Raw genomic sequence first — 17,150 nt, 5'->3', positions numbered from 1 at the left:
TATATACAAAAATTAGCCATGTGTGGTGGTGTGCACCTGCAGTTCCAGGTACTCGGGAGGCTGAGGCAGGAGAATCACTTGAACCCAGGAAGCAGAGGTTGCAGTGAGCTAAGATCGAGCCATTGCACTCCAGTGTGGTGACAGAGTGAAACTCCGTCTCGGAAAAAAAAAAAAAAAAAAGACAGGGTTTTGCGCTGTTGTCCAGGCTGTCTTGAACTCCTGGGCTCAAGTGATCCTCCTGTCTCAGTCTTCCAAAGCACTGAGATTACAGGCATGAGCCGCCTCATCCAGCCAAACAGCTTTAAAAAACAACAACCAAAAAGAGGAATGTAGGAGCCTGTGTTACTGAGAAGTCCTTTTGTCAAATGTAAGTTGGGTGCATTTCAGGCATAGCTGGATCCAGGAGTTCGGATGATGTCGTAAGAACTGATCTGCGGCCGGGCGCGGTGGCTCAAGCCTGTAATCCCAGCACTTTGGGAGGCCGAGACGGGCGGATCACGAGGTCAGGAGATCGAGACCATCCTGGCTAACCCGGTGAAACCCCGTCTCTACTAAAAAATACAAAAATCTAGCCGGGCGAGGTGGCGGGCGCCTGTAGTCCCAGCTACTCGGGAGGCTGAGGCAGGAGAATGGCGTGAACCCGGGAGGCGGAGCTTGCAGTGAGCTGAGATCCGGCCACTGCACTCCAGCCTGGGCGACAGAGCGAAACTCCGCCTCAAAAAAAAAAAAAAAAAAAAAAAAAAAAAAGAACTGATCTGCCACATGGTGGCAACATGGCTGCCAGCAGCCCCAAACCTTCGATGTCCATACAGCTAACAGACCCACAGAAAGACGGCTGTCTCTCAGGATCAACATATCAACTCTGCAGGGGCTCCGAAAAGCCCTCTGTGGGACACAGAGGACAACAGCTGAGATACGGTGATTGGTCAGCCTGGTCAATGCCCACCCCTGCCACCAGGGCCAGTACATAAATGTTTGTTCCCCAAATCCCAGGGTATAGGAAAGAGGACATCAACCCACTCCACCTCCTACAATACCGGTGAGGGGAAGCCAGGGAGGGCATTCTCAAGCCAGGCAGGAGATGTCTGGACAGAGGTTTGAGGCTTTGCCTGAGGTGTGTGGGGAGCCTCTGTGGAGAAAGCCTTGGATGGGGGCCTGAGGGCAACCTGGCTCTGCCATTCCCCAACTGTGTGACCTTGAGTTAAGGCCCTCTCCCGTCTCAAGGTGCAGACACAGCACATGCTGGGTCTGAGGAGGTTTCTAAATTCTCCTGCAGGCTGGGTGCAATGGCTCACACGTGTAATCCCAGCACTTTGGGAAGCTGAAGAAGGAGGATCGCTTGAGCCCAGAAGTTTGAGACCTGTCTGGGCACCAGAGTGAGACCCTATTTCTATAAAACTTTTTTAAAAAATTAGGTGGGCATGGTAGTATGCGCCTGTGGTACCAGCCACTCAGGAGGCTGAGGCAGGAGGATGACTTCAGCTTGGAAGGTCAAGTCTGCAGTGAGATATGATGACGTTTCTGCATTCCAGACTGGGCGACAGAGTGAGACTGCCTCTAAAAAACAAAGCAAAATAAAAGAAAGCCCCAGAGGCTGGGCGCTGTGGCTCACGCCTGTAATCACAGCAATTTGGGAGGCCGAGGCAGGTGGATCACCTGAGATCAGGAGTTGGAGACCAGCCTGGCCAATATGGTGAAACTCTGTCTCTACTAAAAATACAAAAAGTAGCTGGGCGTGGTGGTGGGCACCTGTAATCCCAGCTATTCGGGAGGCTGAGGCAGGAGAATTGCTTGAACCTGGGAGTCAGAGGTTGCAGTGAGCCGAGATCACACCACTACACTCCAGCCTGGGTGACAGCACAAGACTCTGTCTCAAAAACTAAATAAAATAAAATAAAGTCCCAGAGATATGAATGGTCTCTGGGAGACCATTCTGCTCCAACATTCTGGGCTTCAGGAAGTATATGATTCATGCCAGATCCTGAAAGGGAATTTTGGCAGATGGAGAGGGGTAAGAAGAGGGATTAAGGTGTAGGAAGTGAGGAGGGCCCATGGAAGCCAAGTATATCGTGTAAGACAGTAAAACAGACCTGTGGAAGCACGAGAGGCCCATGGAAAAGGGTGTGGCCACATTGGTTAAAAATCCAAGGCCCTAGGCCCGGTGCGGTGGCTCACGCCTGTAATCCCAGCACTTTGGGAGACCGAGGTGGGGTGGATCACGAGGTCAGGAGATCGAGACCATCCTGGCTAACACGGTGAAACCCTGTCTCCACTAAAAAAAAAAAAAAAATACAAAAATTAGCTGGGCATGGTGACAGGGGCCTGTAGTCCTAGCTATCAGGAGGCTGAGGCAGGAGAATGGCGTGAACCTGGGAGGCGGAGCTTGCAGTGAGCAGAGACCATGCGCCACTGCACTCCAGCCTCCGCGACAGAGGGAGACTCCATCTCAAAAAAAAAAAAAAATTCCCAGGCACTCAAAAGAAAACTTTAAGGAAGAGTCACTTTTCTTTTACACCCCCTCCCCAATTTTGTTTTTAGTTTAAAAAAAAAAAAAATAGGCCAGGCATGATGGCTCATGTCTATAATCCTAGCATTTTGAGAGGCCAAGGCAGATGAATCACCTGAGGCCGGGAGTTCAAGACCAGCCTGGGTAACATGGTGAAACACTGTCTCTACAAAAAATACAAAAATTAGGCAAGCCTGGCATGGTGGCTCATGCCTGTAATCCCAACACTTTGGGAGGCCAAGGCAGGCAGATCACCTAAGGTCCAGGAGTTTGAGACTAGCCTGACCAATATGGAAAGACTCTGTCTCTACTAAAAATACAAAATTAGCTGGGTGTGGTGGCACATGCCTGTAATCCCAGCTACTTGGGAGGCTGAGGCAGGAGAAATACTTGAATCCAAGAGGCAGAGGTTGTGGTGAGCAAGATCACGCCATTGCACTCCAGCCTGGGCAACAAGAGCAAAACTGCATCTCAAAAAAAAAAAGAACAGACAGATGGAAGGGAATTGAGACAAAGACAGAGTCAGAGAGATAAGTAGAGGCCGTCAGTGGCCCATGCCCTGGGCCTTTGAGTGGCTTTAAAGCCACGGACAGAGCCGCAAGGAAATCCCTGTTCTGTCTCCAGTTGCAGGTGCATGGCCACCGCTGCCATGCCGACCACCAACCAGGGCTGGCCGGAGGACTTTGGCTTCCGGCTAGGTGGCTCCGGCCCCTGCTTCGTCCTGGAGGTGGCCGAGGGAAGCAGCGCGCATGCCGGAGGACTGCGGCCAGGGGACCAGATCCTGGAGGTGGAGGGGCTGGCGGTGGGTGGTCTGAGCCGCGAGCGCCTCGTGCGCCTGGCACGGCGCTGCCCACGTGTGCCGCCCAGCCTGGGTGTGCTCCCAGGTCCCGACGGTGGTCCCGGCCCAGGATCCGGCCCCGCGGCCCCAACCACAGTCTTGCGGTCCCCGCGGTGCGGCCGCGGCCTAGCTCTGGGCCGCGAGCTGCTTCGCTTGGCTGGCCGCAAGCGCCCGGAAGCGGTGCACCGAGAGCGCAGGCGCAAGGCCCAGGAGTTCAGCCGCAAGGTAGGGCGCTGGGGGAAGGAGGAGCTGGAGAGACCTGGAGCGAGACGGACAAGGGAGCGGGAAAAGGGGGCGCTGGGGGGAGGGGCTTATAATGTGGGCGGGGAGTGGGCGGGCGCCGCTCCCCAAGGGCCAAAGGTAAGGAAACTTAAGGGGTCAGATTTAAGAGAAATGCGGGAGTGCTCAACTTCAAAACCTTGCATTTAATTTTGTTTTTTTCGTTTTTTTTTTTTGTTTTTTGAGACAAGAGTTTCACTTTGTCGCCCAGGCTGGAGTGCAGTGGCGAGATCTTGGCTTACTACAACTTCTGCCTCCCAAGTTCAAGTGATTCTCCTGCTTCATTCTTCAAGTAGCTGAGATTACAGGCGTTTGCCACCACACCAGCTAATTTTTTTTTTTTTTTTGTATATTTAGTAGAGACGGGGTTTCACCATGTTGGTCAGTCTGGTCTCAAACTCCTGACCTCAAGTGATCTGCCTGCCCTGACCTCCCAAAATGTTGGGATTACAGGCATGAGCCACTGCACCCGGCCTAATTTTGCAATTTTTATTCACTTGTTTTTCTTTTTTATTAAGGTACTATAGGTGTAAAGTGCATTAAGTGTTCAGCTCAATTTTCCATATGCATACTCCCTTGAATAACCACCCTCCTGATAATATATAAAATAATAGAATATAGATAAAAATGTAATGTAGACTATAGAATAAGTGACACCAGAAGGTTCCCACGTGCCCCTTTCCCTGTCTATCCTCCCCATTAAAACTTAACTGCAGGCCAGGTGCTAGCTGTAATCCTAGCATTTTAGGAGGCCAAGGTGGGAGGATCACTTGAGACCCTGAGTTCAAGGCCAGCCTGGGCAACATAAGGAGACCCCATCTCTATAAAAAAAAAAAAAAATCAAAACCTAGCTGGGCATGGTGGTGCATGCCTTATAGTCCCAGCTACTCAGGAGGCTGAGGCGGGAAGATCGCTTGAGCCTGGGAGTTTGAGGCTGCAGTGAGATATGATTGCACCACTGCATTCCAGCCTGGGTGACAGAGTGAGACCCCATCTCTAAAATAAAAAAATAAAATAAAAAGTGCCACAGATATCGTTTCTTGGCCCTTCATCTAAGATCAAATGTAAAAGAGCCAGTGGGGTGAGGTGGCTCACGCCTGTAATCCCAGCACTTTGGGAGGCCGAGGAGGGCTGATGACTTGAGCTCAGGAGTTTGAGACTAGCCTGGGCAGTGTGGTGAAATCCCATCTCTATCAAAAAAAAAAATATATATATATATATACATATATGTGTGTGTATATATATATAAAAGCAGTCAAGTGTGGTGGCTCACGCCTGTGGTCCCAGCTACTGAACGGGGTTGAGGTGGGAGGATTAATTGAGCTTGGGAGGCGGAGGTTGCAGTGAGCTGAGATCAAGCTACTGCACTGCAGCCTGGGTGACAGAGTGAGACTCCATTCCCTCCAACCAAAAAAAAAGTGTAAAAGAGTCACACCTGTTCTAAGCCCCCACAGAACCAGGATTAGGCCTGCCCTTGCACAGCGGCCTCTCTGGCTTGTTGGCTGCAGGAGGCCCTAGTTTGGGTTCACCAGTCTTCCAAAGGCATTTCCTCTTGACTTTGGCACAAACCAGGCTGTGATAGGTTGTAGGTGGAATATTAGAGTGGCCCTGAAGATTAAGAATCAGGAGCCTGGCCGGGCACGGTGGCTCAAGCCTGTAATCCCAGCACTTTGGGAGGCCGAGACGGGCGGATTGCGAGGTCAGGAGATGGAGACCATCCTGGCTAACACGGTGAAACCCCGTCTCTACTAAAAAAATACAAAAAAAACTAGTCAGGCTTGGTGGCGGGCGCCTGTAGTCCCAGCTACTCGGGAGGCTGAGGCAGGAGAATGGTGTAAACCCAGGAGGCGGAGCTTGCAGTGAGCTGAGATCCAGCCACTGCACTCCAGCCTGGGCGACAGAGCGAGACTCCGTCTCAAAAAAAAAAAAAAAAAAGAATCAGGAGCCTGGAATGGATCAGACCTTCAGCCACAAGAAGAACCCAAGACCTGAGTCACCTGCAGGAAGCGGGGAGTGGCCACAAGGCAAGATGGAGGCACCATTCAGAGACCCAGGACTGGGATGGAAAGAGGGAGGATGGAGTCAGTCTCAGGCCTGAATTTCAAGCAACCCCTGATTTGCAGGAACCTGCCATTTGCTGGACAGATCCAGGCAATTCCAAGAAACCTGGAATGTGACACTGTTATAAAAGAAGAAGCTGCCTAGTATGGTCACATCTACCCCAGGCCACTGACAAGGTCCCCGTACAGCAACCTTCCACACCACCCGCCTTCACTCCCGTCCTCCAGGGCTTTCAGATGGGATCCCAAGGCCTTTATTTCACTAATACTTGAATGGAACCAAAAGTGAGCCTGTGTGCAACTAGGAAATATTCCGGAGCCACAACACTCGGTCCCTACCCCTGCCTGGGCATCGGGCCTCTGTGGACGTGAAGCCTGGAAACTCAGTATTTGCTTGGCGGCTGGGACACTTGAGCTCATAGATTTTTTTTTTTTCTTTTTTCTTTTTTGAGACAGAGTCTCACTCTGTCACCCAGGCTGGAGTGCAGTGGCGCGATCTCAGCTCACTGCAACCTCCACCTCCCGAGTTCAAGTGATTCTCCTGCCTCAGCCTCCTGAGTAGCTGGGATTACAGGTGTGGGCTACCAGGCTCAGCTAATCTTTTTTTTTGATGGGGTTTCACCATATTGGCCAGGCTGGTCTTGAACTCCTGACCTCGTGATCCACCTGCTGCGGCCTCCCAAAGTGCTGGGATTACAAGTGTGAGCCACCACTCCGGCTGACTTTTTTTACATTATTTTCATTTTTAATTTTTGTGGGTACCTAGTAGGTGTGTATATTTATGGGGTATCTGAGATATTTTGATACAGGCATGCAATGTGAAATAAGCATGTCATGGACAATGGGGTACCCATCCCCTCAAGCATTTATCCTTTGAGTTATAAGCAATTTATCTACAGTCTAAGTTTGTATTATTTTTTTTTGGAGACGGAGTCTCACTCTGTTACCCAGACCAGAGTACGGTGGTGCAATCTCGGCTCACTGCAACCTCTGCCTCCCGGGTTTAAGCAATTCTCCTGCCTCAACCTCCCAAGGAGCTGGTATTACAGGAGCCCACCACCATGCCTGGCTAAGTTTTGTATTTATAGTAGAGACGCAGTTTCACTATGTATGTTGTCCAGGCTGGTCTCGAACTCCTGACCTCAGGAGATCTGCCTACCTCAGCCCCCCAAAAGTACTGGAATTATAGGCATGAACTACTGTGCCTGGCCTAAGATATTTTAAAATGTACAATTAAGTTATTATTGATTATAGCCACCCTGCTGTGTTATCAAGCTTACAGACTTTTCCCCTGCAGAGGGGAATCTGCTCAGTTCTGCCCCAGCAACACTTGGCTGTCGGGTTTGGGAGGTCAGGGAGCCTGGAAACTCTGTTGGAGTTTGACTATTGCAGAAATGCCTCCCAGCCCACTGCCCAGGCATCAGGTCTCCACCCACTCTGGCCTCCTCCAGTGCCCAAGCTTGGTCCAGTCCTAACCCCTTCCAAATTAACCCCCTCAGGAGTGTCTCCTCTATCATGTATCCTAGCCTGATCCCCCGAATGGGCTTTTCCGACCCTGAGCAGACCAGCCTCTGTGGCCAGGTACACACACTCGCATACACACAGGACTCAACTCCAGCTTCCCTCCATCACCAATGTCCAGATCTTCCAAAGCTGTGACTTTCTTCCTGTACCCACAACAGGCTCTGCTGCTATAACAAACAAATCCAACATTTTTTGTTGTCGTTGTTGAGACAGGGTCTAGCTCTGTTGCCCAGGTTGGAGTGCAGTGGTGCAATCATAGCTCACTACAGCCTCCAACTCCTGGGCTCAAGTGATCCTCCTGCCTCAGCCCCTCTAGTAGCTGGGACCACAGGTATGCACCACCACACCTGGCTGATTTAAAAAAAAAAAAGATTGGAGAGATGAGGTCTTGCTATGTTGCCCAGGCTAGTCTCAAACTCCTGGCCTCAAGCAGTTCTCCTGCCTCAGCCTCCCAAAGTGCTGGGATTATAGGTGTGAGCCACTATGCCTGATCCAAAATCAACATCTCAGTGCCTTTGCACCACAGAAGTTTACTTTTCAACCACAGAGTCCTCTAGGGGGTCAGGAGACCTTCTAGGGTGGCTTGATGTCCATACGAGGTCTCAGTATTTCAGACTCCTCCATCTCGATGTGAAGCTTCAGGATTCCCTATGGAAGAGGAAGAGAGCATGGAAAATTGTGCATCTGCTGTTAGGACAGCACCTGTCCTCAGTGCTCATTGGTCAGAACTGGTCACACTGCTGTTCCCTAAGGATGCTGGGAAATGTAGTCTAATATGTGTCCAGAAAAGAGGAAAGACCTAGAAATATTGGTGAGTGCAAGTAATGCCTGCTACAATCCCGGATCACCTGCCATGGAACCAAAGGTCTATCCCAGACTCCATCTAATCCCTGCAGCATTGGAAGGGGGCACGTTCAGAGCCCCAAACAGGGCAGGATGCGAAAGAAGACCTGCCTAAGAGCAGGGCTGGGCAGCACCCCGCTGAGGGTAGAATCCGACAGGCTGCCCAGGCCAGTTGCAGTGTGTTTTCAGGCAAGGAGGAACAGGGGAGTGGAGGATTTCGGTTAGGGCTTGCTGGGCACCCACAAAAGCTGAGAGTGAATCTCCAAAAATGACTGCCTCGGGAAGATGAAGGGCCTCCGTGGAGCCCAGTTGGTTTTCTTTCTATCTTTTTTTTTCTTTCTTTTTTTTTTTTTTTTTTTTGAGACAGAGTTTCACTCTTGTTGCCCAGGCTGGAGTGCAGCGGCGTGATCTCGGCTCACTGCAACTTCCACCTCCTGGGTTCAAGCAATTCTCCTGCCTCAGCCTCCCAAGTAGCTGGGATTACAGGCTTGCACCACCACACCCGGCTAATTTTGTACTTTTTTAAGTAGAGACCGGCCAGGCTTGGTGGCTTGGCTGGGCACAGTGGCTCACACCTATAATCCCAGCATTTTGGGAGGCCGAGGCAGATGGGTCATCTGAGGTCAGGAGTTCAAGTAGAGATGGGGTTTCACCATGTTGGTCAAGCTAGTCTCAAACTCCTGACCTCAAGTGATCCGCCTGCCTCTGCCTTCCAAAGTGCTGGGATTACAGGCATGAGACACTGTGCCGGACTGGTTGGTTTTCAATCACCAGCCCTCCAGTTGTCGCCTGCACTCTCTGCCTGCCCCAGTTTTTCCTCCTTGAAGTGGCTGATATTTAATAGAAAATCCATTAGTGTCCCGTGATGATACCTCATGCTTAGATGTAGGCTGAGAACATCTGGGTAATAACTGACACCGAAACCATACTGTGGCACAGGCCCCAGGAGGGAGGAACTATTTTCTCCTCTTTCTTACATAAAACATCTCTGCAGCCAGCCATGTTCTCCTTTGAATCGAGGTTGCTGCTGACTTTGATTTTCAAACCGGCAACCTTTCTCAGCACGGCGCGTGCACGGGGAGGGGGTGGCTGGTGCTGCCAGCCTGGCCCGCTCACAGGGAGGGAAACAGAGGTGAGCTGGGGGCCTGCAGGAAGTTCAATGCAAGGCTGCTTTTTGGTTCAGTCCCATCCACATTCACCGAGTGCCTAATATGTGCCAGGCCCTGTGCTTGGGGCTGGACAGGCATCACACCTGGGTTGGGGAGACAGACGGTTCCACAGACTCATGGTGTGTCTGTGCTAGGATTCAGACGTGCACAGAACGCGGCCTCTGACTGGAAACCTTCGAAGCCTCTTGCTACTTCTCCTCCCTTTTGGAATCATCTAGAAAGCAGGTGGATATACAGTTCTGGAGTTCAACAACGAGCTCTGGGCTGAAGATCGAGGTCTGGGAGTCACCGACTAGGGTTCTTGGCCGGAACAGGGTCGTGGAGAGCCACAAGTGCAAGAGTGAACTGCAGTGGCAAAGGGCAGTGGTACTGCAACAGCACGTGTAGACGGCTCTGGACTAGAAAAGGGAGGAGAATGAGCAGCTTTCGGGATCGAAGGAGGATTGTCTTTTGTTTGTTTGTTTGTTTGTTTGTTTATAGAGACAGGTCTTGCTCTGTCGCCCAGGCTGGAGCGCAGTGGTGTGATTATGGCTCACTGCAGCCTTGATTTCCCAGACCCAAGAGATCCTCCCACCTCAGCCTCCCGAGTAGCTGGGACTACAGGTGTGCACCACCACATCTGGCTAACTTTTTCATTTTTTAGAGACAGGGTCTGGTTATGTTGCCCAGGCTGGTCTCCAACTCCTGGCCTCAAGCGATCCTCTCACCTTGTCCTCCCAAAGCTCTGGGATTATAGGCATAAGCCGCTGTGCCCATTTATTTATTTATAGCTTGAGAGAGACTTGAACATTTATATAAGCTGCAGGGAATGGAGAAGTAGAGATACTGAAAACCATGCAGGCCAGGCGCAGTGGCTCACGCCTGTAAACCCAGCACATTGGGAGGCTGAGGAGAGTGGATCACCTGAGGTCAGGAGTTCCAGACCAGCCTGGCCAATATGGAGAAACTCTGTCTCTACTGAAAACACAAAACATTAGCTGGGTGTGGTGGCAGGTGCCTGTAATCCCAGCTACTCGGGAGGGTGAGGCAGGAGCATCACTTGAACCTGGGAAGCAGAGGCTGCAGTGAGCCGAGATCATGCCACTGTGCTCCAGCCTGGGCAACAAGAGTGACACTCCATCTCAAAAAAAAAAAAAAGAAAGAAAGAAAGAAAGAAAAAGAATATCATGCATTTACCAGTCACTGATCATGGGCCTGTGATGTGCAGGACAGGCCCACCTCTGGTGATCCGCAGGTGATCCGCCCACCTCTGCCTCTCAAAGTGCTGGGATGACAGCTGTGACCCACCACACCCGGCTGGAAGGGGGCCTCTTCAGCCTCTGAGAGCAGAAGATGGAAGGGAAGGTTGTAGAGTCTGTTGAGAAGTTTGTAGGCGGATCAGGGTGAGAGAGGACAGGGGAAACAGCCATGAGCAACACAGACAAGGAGCCTGACTTCTCACACCTAACATTACTGCAGGGGAACAGACAGTAAGCAAGTGGATTAATCAATACACAAGCTATTAAAGATCATGATAGGCCAGGCGCAATGGCTTACACCTGTAATTCCAGCACTTTGGGAGGCTGAGGTGGGCAGATCACCTGAGGTCAGGAGTTCAAGACCAGCCTGGCCAATATGGTGAAACCCCATCTCTACAAAAATTACAAAAATGAGCCAGATGTGGTGGCATTTGCCTGTAATCCCAGCTACCTGGGAGGCTGAGTCAGGAGAACTGCTTGAACTCAGGAGGTGGAGGTTGCAGTGAGCTGAGATCCTGACACTGCACAGAGCAACAGAGTGAGAAACAGAGTGAGACTTTGTCTCAAAAAATAATAAGCACAGTGGTGTGCACCTGTGATCCTGGCTACTCGGAAGGCAGAAATGGGAGGATCACTTGAACATAGGAGTTCAAGGCCACAGGGAGCTATGATCACACCACTGCACTCCAGCCTGGGCAATAGAGCAAGACCCTGCCTCCAAAAAAGAAAAAATAAAAGATGATGATGAATACAGTGGAGGCATAAACAGGGTGAAGTGAGAGTGATGGAACCCCCTTTGACAGGGTGGCCAGGAAAGGGTGGCCAGGAAAGGGTGGCCTGATGAGATGATCTTTGAGCTGAAAGCTGAATGACAAGTAGGTGGCAGGAAGAAAGGGTGGAGACTGGGAATGGTGAGGTGTCTGTGGCCTGGTGGTTTGGCATTGACTAGGAAAAGGGATTTTTTTTTTTTTTTTTTTTTACACAGTCTTGCTCTGTCACCCAGGCTGGAATGCAGTAGCACGATCTTGGTTCACTGCAACCTCCACCTCCCAGGCTCAAGCAATTCTCCTGCCTCAGCCTCCCGAGTAACCGGGATTACAGGCGTTTGCCATCACGCCCAGCTAATTTTTGTATTTGTAGTAGAGATGGGGGGGTTTCACCATGTTGGCCAGGTTGGTCTCGAACTCCTAACCTCAGATGATCCGCCCACCTCTGCCTCTCAAAGTGCTGGGATGACAGCTGTGACCCACCACACCCGGCCGGAAGGGGGCCTCTTCAGCCTCTGAGAGCAGAAGATGGAAGGGAAGGTTGTAGAGTCTGTTGAGAAGTTTGTAGGCGGATGAGGGTGAGAGAGGCGGGGCCTGACAGCCCCTGTTCAGGCTGAAGTTGCACCCACAAGTCCTCAAGAGAGGGAGACGTGAACGACTCATGGACTCACTCAGTCGCCCAGCCTTGCTTCCGGGTCAGCTCCAGCTGTCAGTGTTCAGAGACAACCAGACCCTCAGCCAACAAGGGAGGGGTCTCATGGAGCATGTGCTTTCAGTGGCTAAATTGTATGACGTGTGGGCAATTCGACGATTTTTAATCCATTCACAGAATTTTAACACCCATCACTACCATTCATTTTCAAACAATTTGCTCACTCTAACAAGAAATTTGCACTCCTTAGCCATCACTCCCTATTTCGTGGTTTTATTTTCGTATTTATTTATTGAAATGGGGTCTTGATCTGTTGCCCAGACTGTAGAGTGCAGTGGCACAATCTTGGCTCACTGCAGCCTCAACTTCCTGAGGTCAAGTGATCTTCTCACTTTAGCCTCCCAAGTAGCTGAGACTACAGGCGTGCACCACCATGCCTGGCTAATTAAAAAAAAACAACAAAAAAAAATGTTTGTAGAAATGGAGTCATGCTGTGTTGCCCAGGATGGTCTTGAATTCCTGGCCTCAAACAATCCTCCTGCCTCGGTCTCCCTAAGCACTGGGATTACAGGTATAAGCCACTGCCCCTGGCCCTGCCAGGATCTTGCCTCCCACCTACTTTGGGATTTTCTTTCTTTCTTTCTTTCTTTTTTTTGAGACGGAGTCTTTGCTCTTGTTGCCCAGGCTGGAATGCAATGGCAAGATCTCGGCTTACTGCAACCTCCGACTTCTGGGTTCAAGCAATTCTCTTGCCTCAGCTTCCCGAGTAGCTGGGATGAATAAAGGCACCCACCACCACGCCTGGCTAATTTTTGTATTTTTAGTAGTGATGAGGTTTCACCACGTTGGCCAGGCTGGTCTCGAACACCTCACCTCAAGTGATCCGCCCGCCTCCCAAAGTGCTGGGATTACAGTTGTGAACCACCGCGCCCGGCTGAGACTTTCCTCTTTGGTTTTGGCCTGGATAGCCAAGAAACTACAAATATCTCCCACATGGATGTACTGCAATTATTTAACCCCTACTGTCAGATGTTTATATTGCTGCCAACATCTCAGTGTTAGAAATAATACACAGGTGAACCACCTCACTCATACGTCATCATGCATGTGTCTTGCCAGGATGTATCTAAGAGAAATTCCTAGATGTGAGATCACTGGATAAAAGGATGGGCTTTGGACACACTTAACAACCTGCCTTCCAGAAACATGACCCTTTGCACGCTCATTTCCAACATGACCACTTGCACCTTCATTTCCAGCGTTCCCATTTGCACGCTCGTTTCCAACGTGCCCATTTGCACGCTCATTTCCAGTGTGTCCATTTGCACACTCATTTCCAATGGCCACACAGATATGCCTTGATTAGTATCAACTGGTTTGGGACAAAGACAAAGAAATAAAAGTTTGGAGAGAGAACCGGGGGAGTCAAAATTCAGGCCTAAGCTAATGTGCCAGGACTTTTTTTGTGGAGCCAGAATGTTCTCTGTGGGATCTCTCAGCGCACAGTATGGAAGGGAGTGTAGTATTATAATAATAGTAACTAGCAATTACTGAGTGCCTGGCATGGTTTTAAGCTTTTATATTCATTCCTTTGATCTTTACAATATTTTCCTAACAGCTCTCCTTGGGTTTGAATCCCGACCTTTCACTTTCGTCCCATGATGCCGTCACCTCTACCAGCCTCAGTTTCCTTACATGGAAAATGAAGATGCTGGCCAAGAGAGGTGGCTGATGCCTGTAATCCCAGCACCTTGGGAGGCCATGGTAGAAGGATCACTTGAACCCAGAATTTGAGATCAGCCTGGGCAATATAGCAAGACTCCATCTCTACAGAAAAAAAAATTTTTTTTTAATTAGCCAGGTCTCTTTAAGTAGATGAGGGATTATAAAAAAACAAAGTAGCCAAGCATGTAGGCACACACTTGTGGTCCCAGCTATTCGGGAGGCTAAGGAGGGAGGATCACTTGAGCCCAGGAGGTCGAAGCTGCAGTAAGTTATAATCACACCACTGCACTCCAGCCTAGACAACAGAGTGAGATGATGCCTATAAAAAATTAAACTAAAATAAATTGGCTAGGTGCGGTGGTTGACACGTGTAATCCCAGCACTTTGGGAGTCCAAGGTGGGTAGGTCACCTGAGGTCAGGAGTTTGAGACCAGCCTGGCCAACATGGTAAAACCCCGTCTCTACTAAATACAAAAAATTAGCCAGGTGTGGTCGCAGGCACCTGTAATCCCAGCTACTTTAGAGGCTAAGGCAGGAGAATCTCTTGAATTTGGGAGGCAGAGGTTGCAGTGAGCGGAGATTGAGCCATTGCACCCCAGCCTGGGTGACAGGGTGAGACTCTGTCACAAAAATGAATGAATGAATAAATAAATAAATATACATAAAAAATTAAATAAATAAAATGAAGATACTAACCATGTGACCAGGCCCACTTCGCAGGGCAGATATGAGGATATGAGGTTAGAAATGGCATGATATTGCCGGCTGTGGTGGCTCACATCTGTAATCCCAGCACTTTGGGAGGCCAAGGCAGGTGTATCACCTGAGGTCGGGAGTTTGAGACCAGCATGACCAACATGGAGAAATCCTGTCTCTACTAAAATTACAAAATTAGCTGGGCATGGTGGTGCATGCCTATAATTCCAGCTACTCAGGAGGCTGAGGCAGGAGAATCACTTGAACCCAGGAGGCGGAGGTTGCAGTAAGCCAAGATCGCACCACTGCACTCCAGCCTGGAGACAGAGTGAGACTCTCTCAAAAAAAAAAAAAAAAAAGAAAAAAAGGCCGAGTGCGGTGGCTCAAGCCTGTAATCCCAGCACTTTGGGAGGCTGAGACGGGTGGATCACCAGGTCAGGAGATCGAGACCATCCTGGCTAACACGGTGAAACCCCGTCTCTACTAAAAAATACAAAAAACTAGCCGGGCGAGGTGGCGGGCGCCTGTAGTCCCAGCTACTCCGGAGGCTGAGGCAGGAGAATGGTGTGAACCCGGGAGGCGGAGCTTGCAGTGAGCCGAGATCCGGCCACTGCACTCCAGCCTGGGCGACAGAGCGAGACTCTGTCTCAAAAAAGAAAGAAAGAAAAAAAAAGAAATGGCATGATATGGGCACAGCACTCAGGTGGTATGCCCACGTCAGCCATCCCGTGGAGGTAAACTGAGGGAGGAAAGGAAAGAGGAGAGCAGTTCTCCAGGGTTCCACTCTGGATCCCTTTTGGTCATTCACAGGACCCCTCCTTGCAGGTGGATGAAATCTTGGAGGACCAGCCGACTGCCAAGGAGCAGGTGTTTGCCGCGCTGAAGCAGTTTGCAGCTGAGCAGCGGGTGGATGACCTGGTGTGGGCTCTCACCCTGGCGCTGCCCCGAGAGGCCTGCGGGCCACTCCTGGACAACCTCAGGTACTGCAGGCAGGGGGCAGGATAGACAGGCAGGGTGGGTCTCAATTAGGGCCGTCATTCCCCCACAGCCAACCCAAGCACCCCTTCCAGCCCAGGTGGAAGATGGTAGATGGTAGATGGTAGCCTGCTCTCGAACTGCATGGCAACATACCTGCAACCCCCAAACAAGGGGAGGCCAATGACCCTGAGAAGGCAGCTTTTGGCTCTGCCAGATGCGAGGGTACCACCTTGAGTGATGGGAGAAGGGCTGGGACAGACCTCAGAAAGGATCCACCTTCTGATCTAAAGTCACCATCTTGACCAGGCACGGTGACTTCTGCCTGTAATCCATGCGCTTTGGGAGGCTGAGCTGGGAGAACCGCTTGAGGCCAGGGGTTGGAGACCAGCCCGCCCAACATAGAAAGACCCCATGTCTATAAGAAATAAAAATTAACTGGGTGTGGTGGCACATGCTTGTAGTCCCAGCTACTTGGGAGGCTGAGGCTGGAAGATTTCTTGAATCCAGGAGGGTGGGGCTGCAGTGAGCTATGATTGCGCCACTGCACTCCAGCCTGGGTGACAGAGCAAGACACTGTCTCAAAAAAATAAATAAATAAATAAAAAGATCACAGTCTGCCCTGCTCCACCCTAAAACCTAGATTGTAAAACTCTCCAACAGGATACCAGACACTTCCAATTATTTATTGAGACAGGATAATGGCACAATGTGAGGGCAGGGAAGCCCAGGACTGTGTCATGTGGGGCTCAGTACCCCCCACCACTGCCACTCTACAAATCGTGTCTGCTCTTGGCCCTTTGATTTCCTTTCTTTCCTTTCTTCTCTCTGTTGTTTTCTTTCTTCCTTTCTTCCTTTCCTTCTTTTCATTTTTTTTGAGACAGAGTCTTACTCTGTCGTCCAGTCTGGAGTTCAGTGGCGCGATCTCAGCTCACTGCAAGCTCCGCCTCCCAGGTTCACGCCATTCTCCTGCCTTAGCCTCCCGAGTAGCTGGGACACAGGCGCCTGCCACCACGCCCGGCTAATTTTTTTTTGTATTTTTAGTAGAGACAGAGTTTCACCGTGTTAGCCAGGATGGTCTCAATCTCCTGACCTCGTGACCATCCACCTCGGCCTCCCAGAGTGCTGGGATTACAGGCGTGAGCCACCGCACCTGGCTTGCTTTCTTTCTCTTTCTTTCCCTTCCTTTCCCTTCCCTTTCCCTTCCCTTCCCTCCTTCCGTCTTTCATCTTCCTTTCTTTTGAGACAAAGTCTCACTCTGTCGCCCAGGCTGGAGTGCAGTGGCGTGATCTCGGCTCACTGCAACCTCCGTCTCCCGGGTTCAAGCAATTCTCCTGCCTCAACCTCGTGAGTAACTGAGACTACAGGTGCCACCACACCCAGCTAATTTTTGTATTTTTAGTAAAGATGGGGGTGTCACCATGTTGGCCAGGCTGGTCTCGAACTCCTGACCTCAAGTGATCCACCCACCTCGGCCTCCCAAAGTGTGTGGATTACAGGCGTGAGCCACCGTACCCGGCCTGATTACTCTTCTTGTTTTGTTTTGTTTTGTTTTGTGACAGGATCTCCCTATGTTGCCCAGGCAGAAGGGCAGTGCCATGATCTTGGCTCACTGTAGCCTCCAACTCCTGGGCTCAAGTGATCCTCCTGCCACAGCCTCCTGAGTAGTTGGGACTTCAGGTGTGCACCACCATGCCCAGTTAATTTTTGTATTTTTTTTAGAGATGAGGTTTCACCATGTTGTCCAGGCTGGCCTCAAACTCCTGAGCTCAGTCAATCGCCCACCACGGCCTCCCAAAGTGCTGGCGTTACAGGCATGAGTCAGGTGCCCGGCCCTTTGATGCCTTTTGATGATGATGATGAATGTGTGCCAAGGAC

General features: G+C 50.6%; 1 protein-coding gene across 2 annotated transcripts in view; it reads left to right on the top strand.

Annotated features, from left to right (window-relative positions):
- Positions 1-2,901: 2,901 nt before the first annotated feature.
- The window catches only part of GRID2IP (Grid2 interacting protein), a 61,864-nt gene continuing 47,615 nt past the window's right edge, over positions 2,902-17,150 (top strand). For both annotated transcript variants that reach the window (XM_037995471.2, XM_008018745.3), the window contains exons 1-2: positions 2,902-3,569; positions 15,123-15,277. In XM_037995471.2, the coding sequence (XP_037851399.1) occupies positions 3,141-3,569; positions 15,123-15,277 (584 nt within the window). In that variant the 5' untranslated portion in view covers positions 2,902-3,140. The remainder of the gene's footprint in view (positions 3,570-15,122; positions 15,278-17,150) is intronic.

Source organism: Chlorocebus sabaeus, chromosome 28 (genome assembly GCF_047675955.1).
Source record: "Chlorocebus sabaeus isolate Y175 chromosome 28, mChlSab1.0.hap1, whole genome shotgun sequence".
NCBI lineage: Eukaryota > Metazoa > Chordata > Mammalia > Primates > Cercopithecidae > Chlorocebus > Chlorocebus sabaeus.
Note: the sequence above shows the minus strand (reverse complement) of the source record. Positions and strands in the feature narration are given on the sequence as shown.